The 14,613-nt window shown below is 43.4% G+C and overlaps 1 protein-coding gene across 1 annotated transcript in view; it reads left to right on the forward strand.

Annotated features, from left to right (window-relative positions):
* The window catches only part of LOC136582197 (mucin-5AC-like), a 130,873-nt gene that overhangs the window by 64,573 nt on the left and 51,687 nt on the right, over positions 1 to 14,613 (forward strand). The window contains exons 24-28 of the mRNA XM_066583047.1: positions 3,734 to 3,973; positions 5,249 to 5,405; positions 7,447 to 7,575; positions 9,373 to 9,517; positions 13,692 to 13,738. Of these exons, the coding sequence (XP_066439144.1) occupies positions 3,734 to 3,973; positions 5,249 to 5,405; positions 7,447 to 7,575; positions 9,373 to 9,517; positions 13,692 to 13,738 (718 nt within the window). The remainder of the gene's footprint in view (positions 1 to 3,733; positions 3,974 to 5,248; positions 5,406 to 7,446; positions 7,576 to 9,372; positions 9,518 to 13,691; positions 13,739 to 14,613) is intronic.

The following is a 14,613-nucleotide window of genomic DNA, read 5'->3' on the forward strand; positions in this document are numbered from 1 at the left end:
CTCTCCCGCTAAGTCCCCCAGTGGTGCTCGGTTCCCCACTCCGTACTGCGTCCCACCTGGTTTATGAGACGTCACATGGGCTGCAGCCAATAGCAAAGGTCAGCGATCGATTACAGTTTACTGTCAACGGAGGCAGGCAGGCCAGAAGAATTATGACCCCCCTGCACCTCCATTTATTGAACGACTATCACTCCTATGTAAGGCACAAGAGTGATAGTGGGGCAATAGCCTGAGGGACAGATGTCAGGTATTTATGCGCCTGACAGACGTCCCATATAAAGGCTGCGTTTTTATTGGAGCTTATCTCCCAGCGGGAGAGGTGAGTATATCACTATTGCTTATGTTACTGCATGGGGAAGGGGTTGTACCAAGATACTACAACTTGGACAACCCCTTTAACATTTGCTCTTGGTTCCTATCCTTCTCAATATGTCAGAGTAGATAACATGTAGAAGATAAAGTGTTATAGACCAGCTTCCTAAAAAAAAATTCTTTTTTATTAACCCCTTAATGCCACAGGTCGTAAGTTTACATCTTGGCTGGGTCGTACGTAACGCAACAGGACGTAAGCTTACGCCCTGTAGATAAAGGCAAAGTACTGTAAATATACGGCATTTCATGCTGGGCTTTAATCCTGGACGACTGTAAAAGTATGGTGCAAAAATTAAAAAATCTGATCCTGTAATCAATGAGTGCTATGTACTAAAGAGTGAAAGTAGAAGTATTACTTGCACTATACTACCTGTCGATCATGTGACTGCTGGGTGCCCCCTGTCACAGCGGAGCTGCAGGGTCCTAGCAGATCTTGATCAGCTCTGTTAGTTACTATTGTCACTACAGGACGTTTTTCCCTGTAACTGGGGCTCCTATCGATGCGGCTCCTGTGGATGCCCCAGCTACAGTGGAAAAGTATAAAATGCAATGTGAAAATAGGATGGTAAAACTACCACATGGGTAAAATCCCTAGAAAGTGTCTGGTTCTTTAGGGGTTAAATTGAACTATTAATAACAAAGATTATGTTATAAGCTGGTCTATAACGCTTTATCTTCTGAACTGTTGGCTGTTAGACTCGCAGTGTGACCATGCTACTTGAGATCTTCAGCTGGATGTTGTCTGGGTTTTCAGGTTTTTGCCATTTTGTCACACCGTACAAGCAGAATTCAGATCATTGCAAATCTCACTAGTTAGATTTGTTGTTTTCACCTGATTTGGCTAAATCCCTCACTAGTCTTTGCATATTACTCCAGTCTATTGTCAATACAGCATTTGACAAGGCCTTTCGTATATGGGTGGTGGACATTTGGAGATAATGGCAAATAATTGGGAGGAGGGTTTGTACAGTTTTTTTTTCCAAACTGTATTTGGTGCCCATGGTACCCTAATCCAGACGTGCACAACTCCAGTCCTCAAGGCCTCAACAGATTATGTTTTTAGGATATCTTTTTTTAAAACATTAGTTTTTAAAAAAATATTTTCAGCAGAGTAAATGACAATAACAATAGAAAAAAAACATTGAGAACAGAAAACAGTGGTACAATTCTAAGCAGCAGTTTAGGCTGAAACCATTGTGTATACAAAGTCGGTAATCTGGGTGTTAGATACAGTTGATCCAGAAAACATTCCGTCTGTTTTCAGGATATTCTATAGTGTGAACGCCTATGGCAATGTCTGAGGCACTGACTATAATTACATCATGACCTGTTTGGGGTGCTGTGAAGACTGGAGTCCTGCACCCCTACCCTAATCCAATATAAATTCCTCTACAGAGTCTGTTACACCCCGGCTGAAAAGGCTAAATATCTCTGGTAGTGACATATGCTTCTGCCAGAGGCGTAACTTGAAGCCCCAATGCAAAACCTGTAACAAGGCCCCCAACTATAATGCTTTATTCATAGTACTGGGCTTCCTATATGGAGAGGAGAGGCCTTACAGGCCCGGGTGCAACCGCATCCCCTGCACCCTCTATAGTTACGCCAGTGGCTTCTGCTGTGACAATGAAGAGAGCTCTTCAATCATATAGTGCAACTGTGTAGAATAATGGTGCCCTTTTTGTCCGCCGTTCTGCTTTTTATGAAAATACATTTTAATTTTTCCAGAATTCTATTATGCCTCTTTGGGAATATTTGATTTTCTAGCTTTATGGACCAAACCATATTCTTCTGTTCCCTAATGTTCTGTGATTATAAAATTATTATTATGTCCTGGGAACTCACTGACCCTCCCGGCCTGAACCACTTGCTCAAACTGGTTAACTTTTACGTTCCACTATATAAAGTCCTGAACATGAGTTGCAAATGTCCACAGAAATGACTAGCTAGCTAACCCAGGTCTATGGAGATCTTCAAGAATTAATTTTTTGGCAGGGAGGTGGTGGGAGGCTGACAAACGTGTCTTTATCTTATGTTTGCATGAGTGCTTGTTTTTCTAGTCAACTGTTATTTAGCTGAGTAATGTCTGGTTTAGACACAGCGAATATCGCTCAAAAGATGTCTTTTGAGCGATAATCATTGTGTGCATTTACAGGGCAAGCTGATCGCTCAAACGGCAGTTTGATTGACAGTTTTGAGCGATCACTTTACGCTCCGAGCGGGGTATGCAGAAGACAAGTGGGCCGCTCTTCTCAGAGCGCCCAGCTGTTAGACAGCTGAGCGCTCTGAGCGGGATATGCAGAATACAGCTGGAATGTTGTGTTCTTCATACCCCGGCTGTTCACGGAGCGCTCAGCTAGTATCCAGCTGTGCGCTCCGTGCGGAGTATGCAGAACACAGCTGTATCGCTGTGTCCTTCATACTCCGGCTGTGTTCAGGGAGCGGGATACAGCTGAAACAATAGTATTAGCTGTATCCAGCTGTGAACTCCTGATAACTGATCGCTGATCTTTCAACATGCTGAAAGAAAATGATCAGTGACTCGTTCACAAAAACTGCACGATGTCAGTGCAGTTAGACTCAGCGATTATCGCCCCAAAGACGGCTTAGAGCTATTTTTGAGTGAGAATTGTTGTGTCTAAACCAGCCTTAAGGCTTCATGTCCACGGGTGGATTGGATTCCGACCCTGCCCACGGCCAAGGACCCTGCGGGATTCCACTTACCCGTCCAGGTCTTTTGCGGATCGTCTCTTTTCTTCACTGCGAATGTGTGCAGAGGCGCTGGCTGGTGTGCCGCTGCACATGCGCAGTGGAGACTTTGTTTCTTAAACTCCTGCTGTCCTGTGGAATCCGCGGCCTGTCTGCAATTCAATTGTGAATGGGCCGTAAATCGAACGGCTTCCATTGCATGCAACATTTTTTCTTCCAGGTAGCTGAGTGGAAACTGAATGTACCCCATTCTAGTCAATGAAGTCCATTCGGCACAGTTCGGTTCCATACTGAGATGCAGCTATTTAGCCACAGGGATTCCGCCTGCCTGCTCCCCAAGCTGTGCAGGAAAGCGGAACCCTGGGCACAAGTGTGAAACCACTCTTATTTGCACTCACACTGAAGTTATTTTATTCTTCCTTTATTTCAATATGGTAACACAGTATGTACACGCATACAATGATATGAATCTTACTCTCTTCAATAGAGCCTGATGTATCATTGCTTGACCTTATTTGTATTTGTCTTGCTTTTGTATTGTTCATTTCTAAAACGCTAAGTAAAAGCTTTAACAAAAAAAAACTTTATATTGTACCCCATATTACATTTTTTCTTTAATCCTATTTTCTCCTCACAATATTAATAATCCCTGTAGGGTAAAGTCTGTGGCCTTTGTGGCAACTATGATGATAAGGAAAGCAATGATTTTACGACGAGAACTCAATCTGTGGTGGAGAGCCTGATAGAATTTGGTAATAGCTGGAAGACTGACCCAACTTGTCCAGATGTCCGAGTCATCAATGATCCTTGCTCTATGAACCCCTACAGGAAAAATTGGGCACTGAGGCAGTGTTCAATCATCATCAGTGACGTCTTTGCTCGTTGCCATGCTCAGGTGAAACCCTTAACATTTACAGCATTTCAGTGACCATAAATAAATGACTCAACCCAGGTGTAATGAATGGAGAGCATTTTCAGGTAATCTATAGGTATACAAGGATTTAACCAATCAGCATTCTTATATGATTATGGGATTAGAACTAAATTCATACTAAAAAATGTAGCCTCAAAGAGTTGTCTCATCACGGTAACCCCTGGTGCTCCGTCCACCTCTGTGATCCGGAGCATAGCATGTACTCTGGTGAACTCAAACTGTCCATGTGTTATATAGTTGGCCATTTATAGCTGTCATGGTTTAAAGTAAATGGCCTTGTAATTGGCAGGGGATTGGAATAGGTTACTGAACACGATAGCTAATTGATACAATATACTTTGTAGACTGTTCAGACATGGAATGTAACCCAATTACAACTATAAAAGTTCCTGCTTTTATGAATCTGACCTTTTTATAGTTTATCAGGAGTAGACTATACAGGCTATTTGTATTGCAATGTTGCCGGGAGTTTAGAATCATATAGTTCATAATTACATATAGTATAAAGGACATTGAAGTGGCATTATTTCTCTTCTAAGGCTTTGGCCACAGGGTGGTTTCAGACGAGCATAGGCACAAATACGTTGTGGCATGGAGCGTAGTTGTGCCTGAACTATGGGAATTTCTTCCCCTTTGCCAGCTTTTCAAACTCTACACCAGTGAACAGGAGTTTGAAAATAACCGCTGGAAGATAGGTGCTGCCTGATCTTTCCCGCCCAGGTCCTATCATTTCTCACCATTAATGGCTAGAGATGAGCGAACCTACTCAGCCACGCCCCTTTTTCGCCCGAGCGCCACAATTTTCGAGTACTTCCGTACTCGGGTGAAAAGATTTGGGGGGCGCCGTGGGTGAGTGGGGGGTTGCAGCGGAGAGTGGGGGGGACAGGGAGAGAGAGAGGGCTCCCCCCTGTTTCCCGCTGCTACCCCCCGCTCCGCCACGTCTCCCTGGCTCCCCCCGAATCTTTTCACCCGAGTACGGAAGTACTCGAAAATCGCGGTGCTTGATTGAGTAATTACTCGAAACGAGTATATTCGCTCATCTCTATTAATGGCCAAGAAAAGAGCTAGTGAAAATTAAACCTAAAATTCTATTGATATCAGTGGTCTTGTTTTGTCCCGTTATATGGCTGTGATTATCACGGTCATATAAGGGGAGAAAAGCGCGGTAGTCTGAATCCGCCCTTAAGGCGCCTGTACACGTTTTTACCTGACGAGTCTATTTATCTCTACTCACAGGTTGAACCTGGAAGATATTATGAATCTTGTATCAGTGACTCATGTGCCTGTGATACAGGTGGAGACTGTGAATGCTTTTGTACTACTGTAGCATTATATGCTCAAGCTTGTGGTCAACATGGAATATGTATAAACTGGAGGACACCATTTATATGCCGTAAGTCTGAGTGTTCAGTCTCATGTCATGTTCATTTATAAACCGTTCAAGTTAGTCTTATGTAAAGCACAGTTTTAATTTTCAAAACTCATCCATCAACATCAACATACCAGAATGTCAACTTCATCCATTCGCTGTACCACCCATACAGTAAACATACAGATATGTTCTCCAGTGTCAGGGTTTGTATGGAATGGGATTCTGAGCCAATCCCACTCCATAAAGGGTGGGTAATGGCTGTTTCTGACAGCTGACACTCGCCGGCATTAGTCAGGATCAGAACTCATGTTGATCGCAGCTGTTTACCCTTTAAATGCCAGTGTCAGCAGCACTTAAATGTCCCATTAGGAGTTTGGGGATTCCATTGCCATGCCAGCGCAGACCTTTCTGAAAGCCCCCAGAGCTGCCATGCATTCCCGTCTAATAATAGAATGCTGTCAGAAATACCATATACTGCAATACTAAAATATTACAGTTTATGGTATAAGCAATCAAGTATTGCAAGTTCAAGTTCCAGTACATTATATGGCACATTACAGTAAATGGTACCATTGAATAATACAACTCCTCCTGCAAAATAGAAGCCCTCAGACAGCTACATTGCCATAAAACTAAAAGACTTTACAAGATTTTTTGAAAGTGAGGAGCAATAAACAAAAATTTTAAAAAAGCATTCTTAACCCTTTCCAATCCACTGTCTGATGTCTAAAGACATTATGATTTAAGGCTGTACAGCTCCGATGTTAGAAAACATTTGTCGGGGTTCTCTTACTGTATATTGCCAGCCTCTCTGCTGTCGAAGCCTATCCAACGTGTCACCTAATGCAGTACTGGCTTTAGCCAGCAGATAGCGCCATTGTATAATGGCAGAAAAAGAGTAAGCCCCCTAGGAAAACCAGGATACAAATTGGATTGGAAAGGGTTAAGGGTTAACTACAGTATTTCTTGGAGCACATATCTCACATGTCTTCTAACGTAACAAGGAGTCTTTTTAAAAGCTCGCAACACAGCAGTGAGTGCTGGAAAAGGACCGTGCCTTAAACTAGAACCCCCGCCAATAATAAATTCTCCATATTTGAGAGGTATGATAGAAGTGATGTTCAGAAGAATTATAGCTTATTCGCGTGGCCTAATACGTAAAACACTGAGTGTATTAGGGATTGAATAGATGAGCATATGTCACAATAGCAATACGCTCGCTCCTGCGCAATTTTTTTATGCTTTGAGGGAGTGTATTTTTTGCTCATACTCAGCGTATTTGCGCAGGCACCGCACAGGTGGGTGAATCACCCTCGCTCCCCTGATTTAAATGTCTGATTAGGATAACACAGTGCCAGTGATCACAGGTATGTGTAGCGTTTAGCCACGTGTGCAGATATGAGTGTTTGCACACCACCTATTGACCTTCATGGGGTGCAAACACGCACAAGACGGAGCAGGTCCTATTTTTTTGCGCCCGTGAAAAGAGTGGGTTATAAAAAAAAAAAAAAGATGTGAGAATGAACAGATTCAAAATCACTAGCAAAAACACGCTCATCTCTTTAAGCCCTTACACAAAGTTTTACCGCTGCTTGAGCCGGCTGTCGCTGCATATATTGGCGATTGTGCACTGCGAATGGCAGCGTATGTCACGCACACGGACATGCACAGTCTAACGAGGTTCTTTTATTTTTCTTCATTCCCCGCTCTGTCTCTTAGTGGCGTTGTGTATTAAATGCCTCGCATACACAATGGATTGCACCTATAGAGAACAATAGGGGTTTTATGCGCATAATACCGGTAAAATAGAACAAGCTGCGTTCTTATTTACGCACAGTTTATACGCAATGAAAAAACACTGAGTAGAAGATGCCAAAATCAATGTATTTGAATTGCTGCGACGTAGCGCATATTATACATGCGTACATCACACGCGAACTACGCAATTCAAATGTGTTTGTGTGAATGAGCCCTTACGCTTACACTGTATACAATAATGTTATCCTTGACTTTCCTTCTATCTTCCGCATAATAATAATGGCTGCACTTGTGTCATTCCCAGCTATGTTCTGTGATTACTATAATGATGTTGGAGACTGTGAATGGCATTATAAACCCTGCGGTGATAAATGTATCAAGACCTGCAGGAACCCCAAAGGAGAGTGCTTGCATGAAGTGTCCGGCTGCGAAGGTAAGCGACAAATCCACTTCAGTGGCTCCATTCACACGAATGAGCCCATTTGTAAACCTACAAGTTCAGGCTATAAACCGTGGCCATATGTAATATCGGTCCTGCCCAATCTTTCCCGCACTATTAACTGGCGAGAATACCACTAATAAAAACGAAAGCATTGAAATCAATGGTTTTGTTTCATCCCATAATAAGTCCATGATTATCACGGCTGCATAACACGCTCATGTGAAGAAGACCTGAAACAAAACAAGCGGCCCACAGGAACGCACCAAGCTCATTATTATAACCAAGACACTGAAATTTGCCAATGGGCAACATAAACCATGGGTTACTGTCCCTATTAAAATATAACCTTTATTCTAAGGCCTCATGTTCACGGGCTGATCGATTCTGCGTGTGTTAGTCCGCAGCGAAATCCGACCGTGCCCGCACCAAAACAAATCCACATGCCTTAATCCAAGTGTGGTTGCTCATGCTCTCATGCTTCCCTATGGGCAGCTTGATTTGCTGATCTTCCGCAAATCAGATCCGCCCATGGACATTGGGCCTAAATGTTTGAAGAAAAAAAAACACACTAGAAAAAACATTTAAAATACAAGACTCATAAATTACTATGGTAGATGGGATATCCACCAAATCACTATAATCTATAGCAATGTCAATTAGAAGGCAAAAATCTCCCTTCGGGCTTATTCCGACATGCATATATCGGCCAGGTTTTCACGCCCGGCCTATATACGCTGTCCCTGCGGAGGGAGGAGGCGGGACGGGCTGGGAGCAGTGCACTAAGCTCCTGCCCTCTCTCCGCCTCTTCTCCGTCCCTTGCCACTGTTTGCAATGGGAGGGCGGGCAGGGGCGGAGCTAAGTCCAGCCCCTCCCTGCCCCCCCATTACAAATAGTGGTGAGGGGCGAAGAGGGGGCGAGAGCTATGTGCACTGCTCCCGACTCGTCCCGCCTCCTCCCTCTGCAGAGAGGGACAGCGTATATAGGCCGGGCGTGAAAACCCGGCCAATAAACTGATGTCTGAATAAGCATTTCAGATGTAGAAAGTCTCTGCTGCAGATGAAGACATTACAAATATAAAAATAAGTTAAAAAAAGAGATATTTAAAGTTTAAAAGACACTCCTTTCATATACTAGGGTGGGTTGAATTTTTATTGGGTGATGGAACATATAGAGAAAGGTGCTTTGGACATATATATATATATATATATATATATAAAAAAGTCCAATCTATCAAAGTAATGCATTATTTATCCCGCATGGTGAACGTAATCAGAAAAAAATACACAATATCAGAATTACGCTTTTTTGGTTACTCCAAGAAGAAAAAATTGAAAAACGTTATCAAAAGTTGTATGTACTCCGAAATGGTACCAATAACAACTACAGCCCATTATGCAAAAAATGAGCCCTCATGTAAGCATGTTAACATAAAAATATTTTGATGGTGAGAGGATAGAAGCAGAAAATAATTTCTGCCTCTATGGCCTCCTGCACACGGACGGATTTGCATTGCGAAATCTAGAGCGGGAGTCCGCCTCCGGATTCTGCAACAAATCTAGCCAAGGGCATACTATAAGAACATGCGATTTCCTGCCCATGAGCGATTTTGTGCAGGCTATGCAAGGCTCACTTCCATTGAAGTCAGTGGAAGCCATCCATCCCGCAGCACTTTCACAGTCAGCACTGCGGAAGTATCGTGGGATCCACGTCATCGCCGACCTCCTCCACTTTCAAAGTCTACAATTTTAATGCCTGGTACTTTATATATCCCTTCCATCCATTTTACAGGCTGTTATCCCAAATGCCCACCATCCAGACCCTTCTTTAATGAAGACGCTATGAAGTGTGTGGACAAGTGTGGCTGTGAAGATGAAGAAGGCTCACATTATAACTATGGTGAAATCGTTAAAAGTCCAACAAACTGTTACAAATGGTAAGAACAGAGATAAGAATTTTATATAATTTATCTAGAGCCTAAGAGTAAGAGAAACGAAATTCCAGTTGTACAATTTAGTGGTTATTTTCACATGTCCTTGTTGCTATTGTTATTAACTAAAGGCTATGTACACATTTGTACTGATGCTTCCTAGATGCAAAATTTAGCAACTCAACATGAGTGCAAATGCGCATACACTGTACGATTTCATGAAAAGAATGCCATATCTGGACCGCATTAGGCTAAATAGGCTTTTTAACCACGGAAGGGGTGTGTCATGCATGCATGTGAACTGGCCCTGCGTGTGCAAAAAGTACAGTACTGTGCGCAAACACGCAGAAAAATCTACCTCATCCAACCTCATTCACTGCGCAAATAAGTTGCGCTGAGTTGAGCGTATTTGCGCATATGCTCGTCTGAAGCCGCCTGTCATGTCTGATCAGGATGTACGGAAACTGATCCCCTGAATAGCTCCTGGGCTATGTTTACACAGTGGTACAAAACACATGAACCACCACAGGTGTCATATGGAATAACAGAGGGAGAGGGAAACTTTTCGTATATGACTCAGAATAAGAGACCGTATTTGCCTGTGGCGGATGTCCCGCTCTGATAAGAACACACCTAACCCACGTTCCTCAGCCATTTACTGTCCCTTCCTGGGATAGAGGTAAACAACTAAGTGAAGGCTCTTTTACACACAACGATTATCGCTCAAAATTTGTTCAAACTAACGAATTTGCGTTTTAAACGTAACATGTAAACGCCGGCAGCCGGGCAGTATTCGTTCACTTGTTGTTTATTGCTGATTTTTAGCTGGCATAAAAATAGTCGTCAGCCTGCTCAAAATTCATTCCATTTGAATGGGAATTGTTCAGTCTTTGGAGCGTCTTGACAACTTGAGGGGAGTAAACAATGTACTCCTTGTGTTTGCCTTGCATAAATAATGAGTACATTTTTTTACTCACGCTGGGAGAAAAAATTGGAATCCTGCTGGCCAAATAATCCCTCGCATAAACACATGTCCACCTGAGCAAACAACTAGTACTGAGTTTACTTTAGCTAATGAGGGAAGCAGAGCTGATTTAAAGCCATTATCTGCACTGTAATTTTATGCAAAAAATAGTCACTTCTTTCAGTTGTTCAGCCGTTTTAGCCATAATCATTCCATGTAAAAGGACCTTAAGAATACAACTATCACCAATAACCACAACACTCAGCTTGAGATAAGCAGGGGAGAACAGGAGACCAAGATCCAGCTCTGATTCTAACAACCATCAGATGATGCCCCAAAAAATGGCTGAATTTCAGTTTTTTCCATTTCTCTCTACTTAGAATTTCTTAAACGTTTTTCAGTACATTATATAGTACCATTGAAAAATACAACTCATCCTGCAAAACACAAACCCTCATATAGCGACATCGATGGATGAATAAAGGAGTTAAGAATTTTTTAAATGGGGGAGGAAAAAAACGGAAATAGAAATAAACCAAAAAGCTCCGTCACTAAGGGGTTAAACAACCAGTGAATGGGGTCCTGTGGATGTAAACTGCTTTTCAATGAAAGTGGAAGGAGGATGTCAAGAATTGTTCTGATGAATTGTTCTGATTGCAACATCATGCAAATTGCAGCTGAGTACAACAGTGGTGCTGTAACAGCATGTCTGAACCCATATCCAGCGGAAGGCCTCATTCACACGAGCGTATTTATGTGCGTACAATCGTGCGCACATAACCACGCGTCTATTTAGAACAAGAGATGAGCGAATATACTCGTTTCGAGTAATTAGTCGATCGAGCACCGCGATTTTCGAGTACTTCCGTACTCGGGCTAAAAGATTCGGGGGGCGGGGGAGGCATGGCGAAGCGGGGGTAGCAGCGGGGAACAGGGGGGAGCTCTCTCTCTCTCCCTCTCCCCCCCACTCCCCGCTGCAACCCCCCACTCACCCACGGCGCCCCCCGAATCTTTTCACCTGAGTACGGAAGTACTCGAAAATCGCGGCGCTTGGGCGAAAAAGGGGCGTGTCCGAGTAGGTTCGCTCATCTCTATTTAGAACCATTGGTTCTCTATGCTGTGTTCACATGTCTGTATTTTACAGATGTGCAAACGCGCATACCTGCAAAACATAGGACATGCGTGCACCATAGGTCCGTGGTGCGCATCAATATTCCACGTGGGAAGTTCCCTTGTCACTGAACACTGTGACAGCACTGTCACAGTGATCAGTGCCAAGAGGACTCTCCGCGGGGAGTAAATAATCCCCTGCCACAGCTGTGACAGCTGTGGCAGAGGATCACGATGTTCTCCCATTGCTTTCATTGGGGCCCCATTGAGAGCAATGGGATGCCGGCAACTACTGCAATGATTTTCAGGGAAGGGCTTTAAACTTAAGCCTTTCCCTGAAAATCATCCTTAGCTGTAGTAAAAAATAAAAAAATATATACTCACCTCTCCGCCACTGTAGGGGCTCAGGCACGTCTTCTCTACTTGGTCCCCGGCACTGTAGTGAAGTTCTTCCAGCAGGAGGTGACTTAAAATCCCCGCCTGCTGAAAGGGCTGTATCTGATTGGCTGAGCGCTGAACCAATCTCAGGCAGCGCTCAGCCATTCATTGAATGACAGCTGAGCGCTACCTGTGATTGGTCACAGCGCTCAGCCAATCACAGGCAGTGCTCGGTCATTCATTGAATTCAATGAATGGCTGAGCTCTGCCTGTGATTGGCTGAGCGCTCAGCCAATCAGACACAGCCCTTTCAGCTGGGGACCAAGCAGAGAAGTGCTGGGGACCAAGCAGAAAAGACGCGCCTAAGCCCCGGCAGCGGCGGAGAGGTAAGTATATATATTTTTATTTTTTACACATGCCAGGGATGATTTTTAGGGAAGGGCTTATATTTAAAGCCCTTCCCCGAAAATCACTGCAGGGGTTGCCAGCAGCCCATTGCTTTCGATGGGGCCACCGGCACCAGCAGTAGCCCAATTGAAAGCAATGGTGCACGGAGCTGTATTCACATGTATTTTTGCATGTACATGGGCGCACGGTTTTGTGCGCACCTATGTATGCACATAAACATGCTCGTGTGAATGAGGCCTAACAGTCATTGGTGTTTAAGAGAAACAGAAAGGCAAGACTCCAGTGGGCAAAAAGGACAAAAATGGCATGTCTGAGCAGTGGCAAAACATTGACTGGTCAGATGAATCCAGGTGCTCATGGGAGGTAAAGGTTTAGCGCATACAGCATTAATTGATACCACCGTCAGCAGTTCAGAACATGTCAGTACTTCCCTCTAGTTTGCAAGAACTGCAGATAAACGAGCCTAATGAAATCTATGCCATGATAAACTACCATGTTTCTGAAGGCAACATGTTGCTAGATGGGTGTATCTAATAAAAGGGCTATTGAGTGTATTTAAACAGCAAAGCATTGGTTACCATCGCTGCCAATGAGGCCTGCTGTATGCGGCCTCTAGGCTACTTGTAGACTCAGGAACAAACTATCTTGCGGCTCAAGGCAAGTACATGACACTTGGTCTCAACAAGTTGCTACTTTGTTATTGACAACATACACAATGATAGAAGATGGTCGATCTGCACTCCCTATTGCCACTTTTCCATATATGGGCACTGCAACAAAACAGAAAAATGCCAATAACTTTGAAAGTAGAAAAAAATAAACCAAGTTACCAAACTCTTTCTAAGTTCTTATTTACAGATACTGTAGTGTAAATGAAACCCTTTATGTTTTAAGGTAGAATTGTTTTTTTAATTCCTTTTTTTTGTCATGGCTTGGCTTAGTTAATATGTGTCAGTTTTAGCACTGATTGTCATAGCTTCCTTCCCTGACAAGATGTGCCAGTCCTCTGTGCCTACTTCCATAGGTACACAAGAGAAAGGCAGTTGTAGAATAGGGCCAAAGCAGAGGCGTAACTTGAAGCTTGTGGGCTCCCATGCAAAATCTGTAACAGGGCCCCCAAATATAATGCTTTATTCATAGTGGATGGGTAAAAACTAAAAAAAAAAAGAAGAAAATTTAGTAACGAGAATACCCCTTTAAATTCAACTGGAGGAGCAGTCTTGCTAAAACAGGAGTAAAACTGAATGCATCCAACTTCAAAACAAAAATATAGTATGCTAACAATCAATATAACAGATTGTCCTTTCCTATTTTTTTCAGCGTATGTACTATGAATGAAGGTATAGATTGCGAATATGATATAAATGGTAAGTATATAATTATTGTAATATATTAACCAGCGAGTGTAAGGCCATCATTACACACATTGTAAATCATTACTAGAGATGAGCGAGCGTACTCGGAAAAGCACTACTCGCTCGAGTAATTTGCTTTATCCGAGTATCGCTGTGCTCGTCGCTGAAGATTCGGGTGCCGCTGCGGCTGACAGGTGAGTCGCAGCGGGGAGCAGGGGAGAGCGGGCGGGAGAGAGGGAGAGAAAGATCTTACCTCCGTTCCTCCCCGCTCTCCCCTGCAGCTCCCCGCTCCGTGCCGACACCCGAATCTTCAGGGACGAGCACAGCGATACTCGGATAAAGCAAATTACTCGAGCGAGTAGTGCTTTTCCGAGTACGCTCGCTCATCCCTAATCATTACATATAAGTAAACATCTGTATCATTTACATTTTTATGTATTCTATTTTTCTTAAAACTTTCTGATTACCTTTTGGGGTACTTTTTCAGTACCTAGCCTATTTTTAAGAATTTTTACTTTTTTGCATCACTTCACTCAGAGAGCCATACCTTTTTATGGTAGCGGGTTCCTCCCTCTCACATCATGACCTCTCACTGTTGAGACCCAATGCCCCCTGTGAGTGTCTCAGTGCATTGGGTGTAATAATAAAACATGAGACACTGACAGACTGCATCGATTCTTGGCAGCGAGTGGGCACAGAGCCCACAGACAGGTAGCAATATAGTCATCTGTTGGGGATATTGGAAAATGTAGATACATTAGCAGTAGAGATGAGCGAGCGTACTCGTCCGAGCTTGATGCTCGTTCGAGTATTAGGGTACTCGAGATGCTCGTTACTCGAGACGAGCACCACGCGGTGTTCGAGTCACTTCCATTTTCTTCCCAGAA

This window comes from Eleutherodactylus coqui, chromosome 11 (genome assembly GCF_035609145.1).
Source record: "Eleutherodactylus coqui strain aEleCoq1 chromosome 11, aEleCoq1.hap1, whole genome shotgun sequence".
In the NCBI taxonomy this organism is placed as follows: domain Eukaryota; kingdom Metazoa; phylum Chordata; class Amphibia; order Anura; family Eleutherodactylidae; genus Eleutherodactylus; species Eleutherodactylus coqui.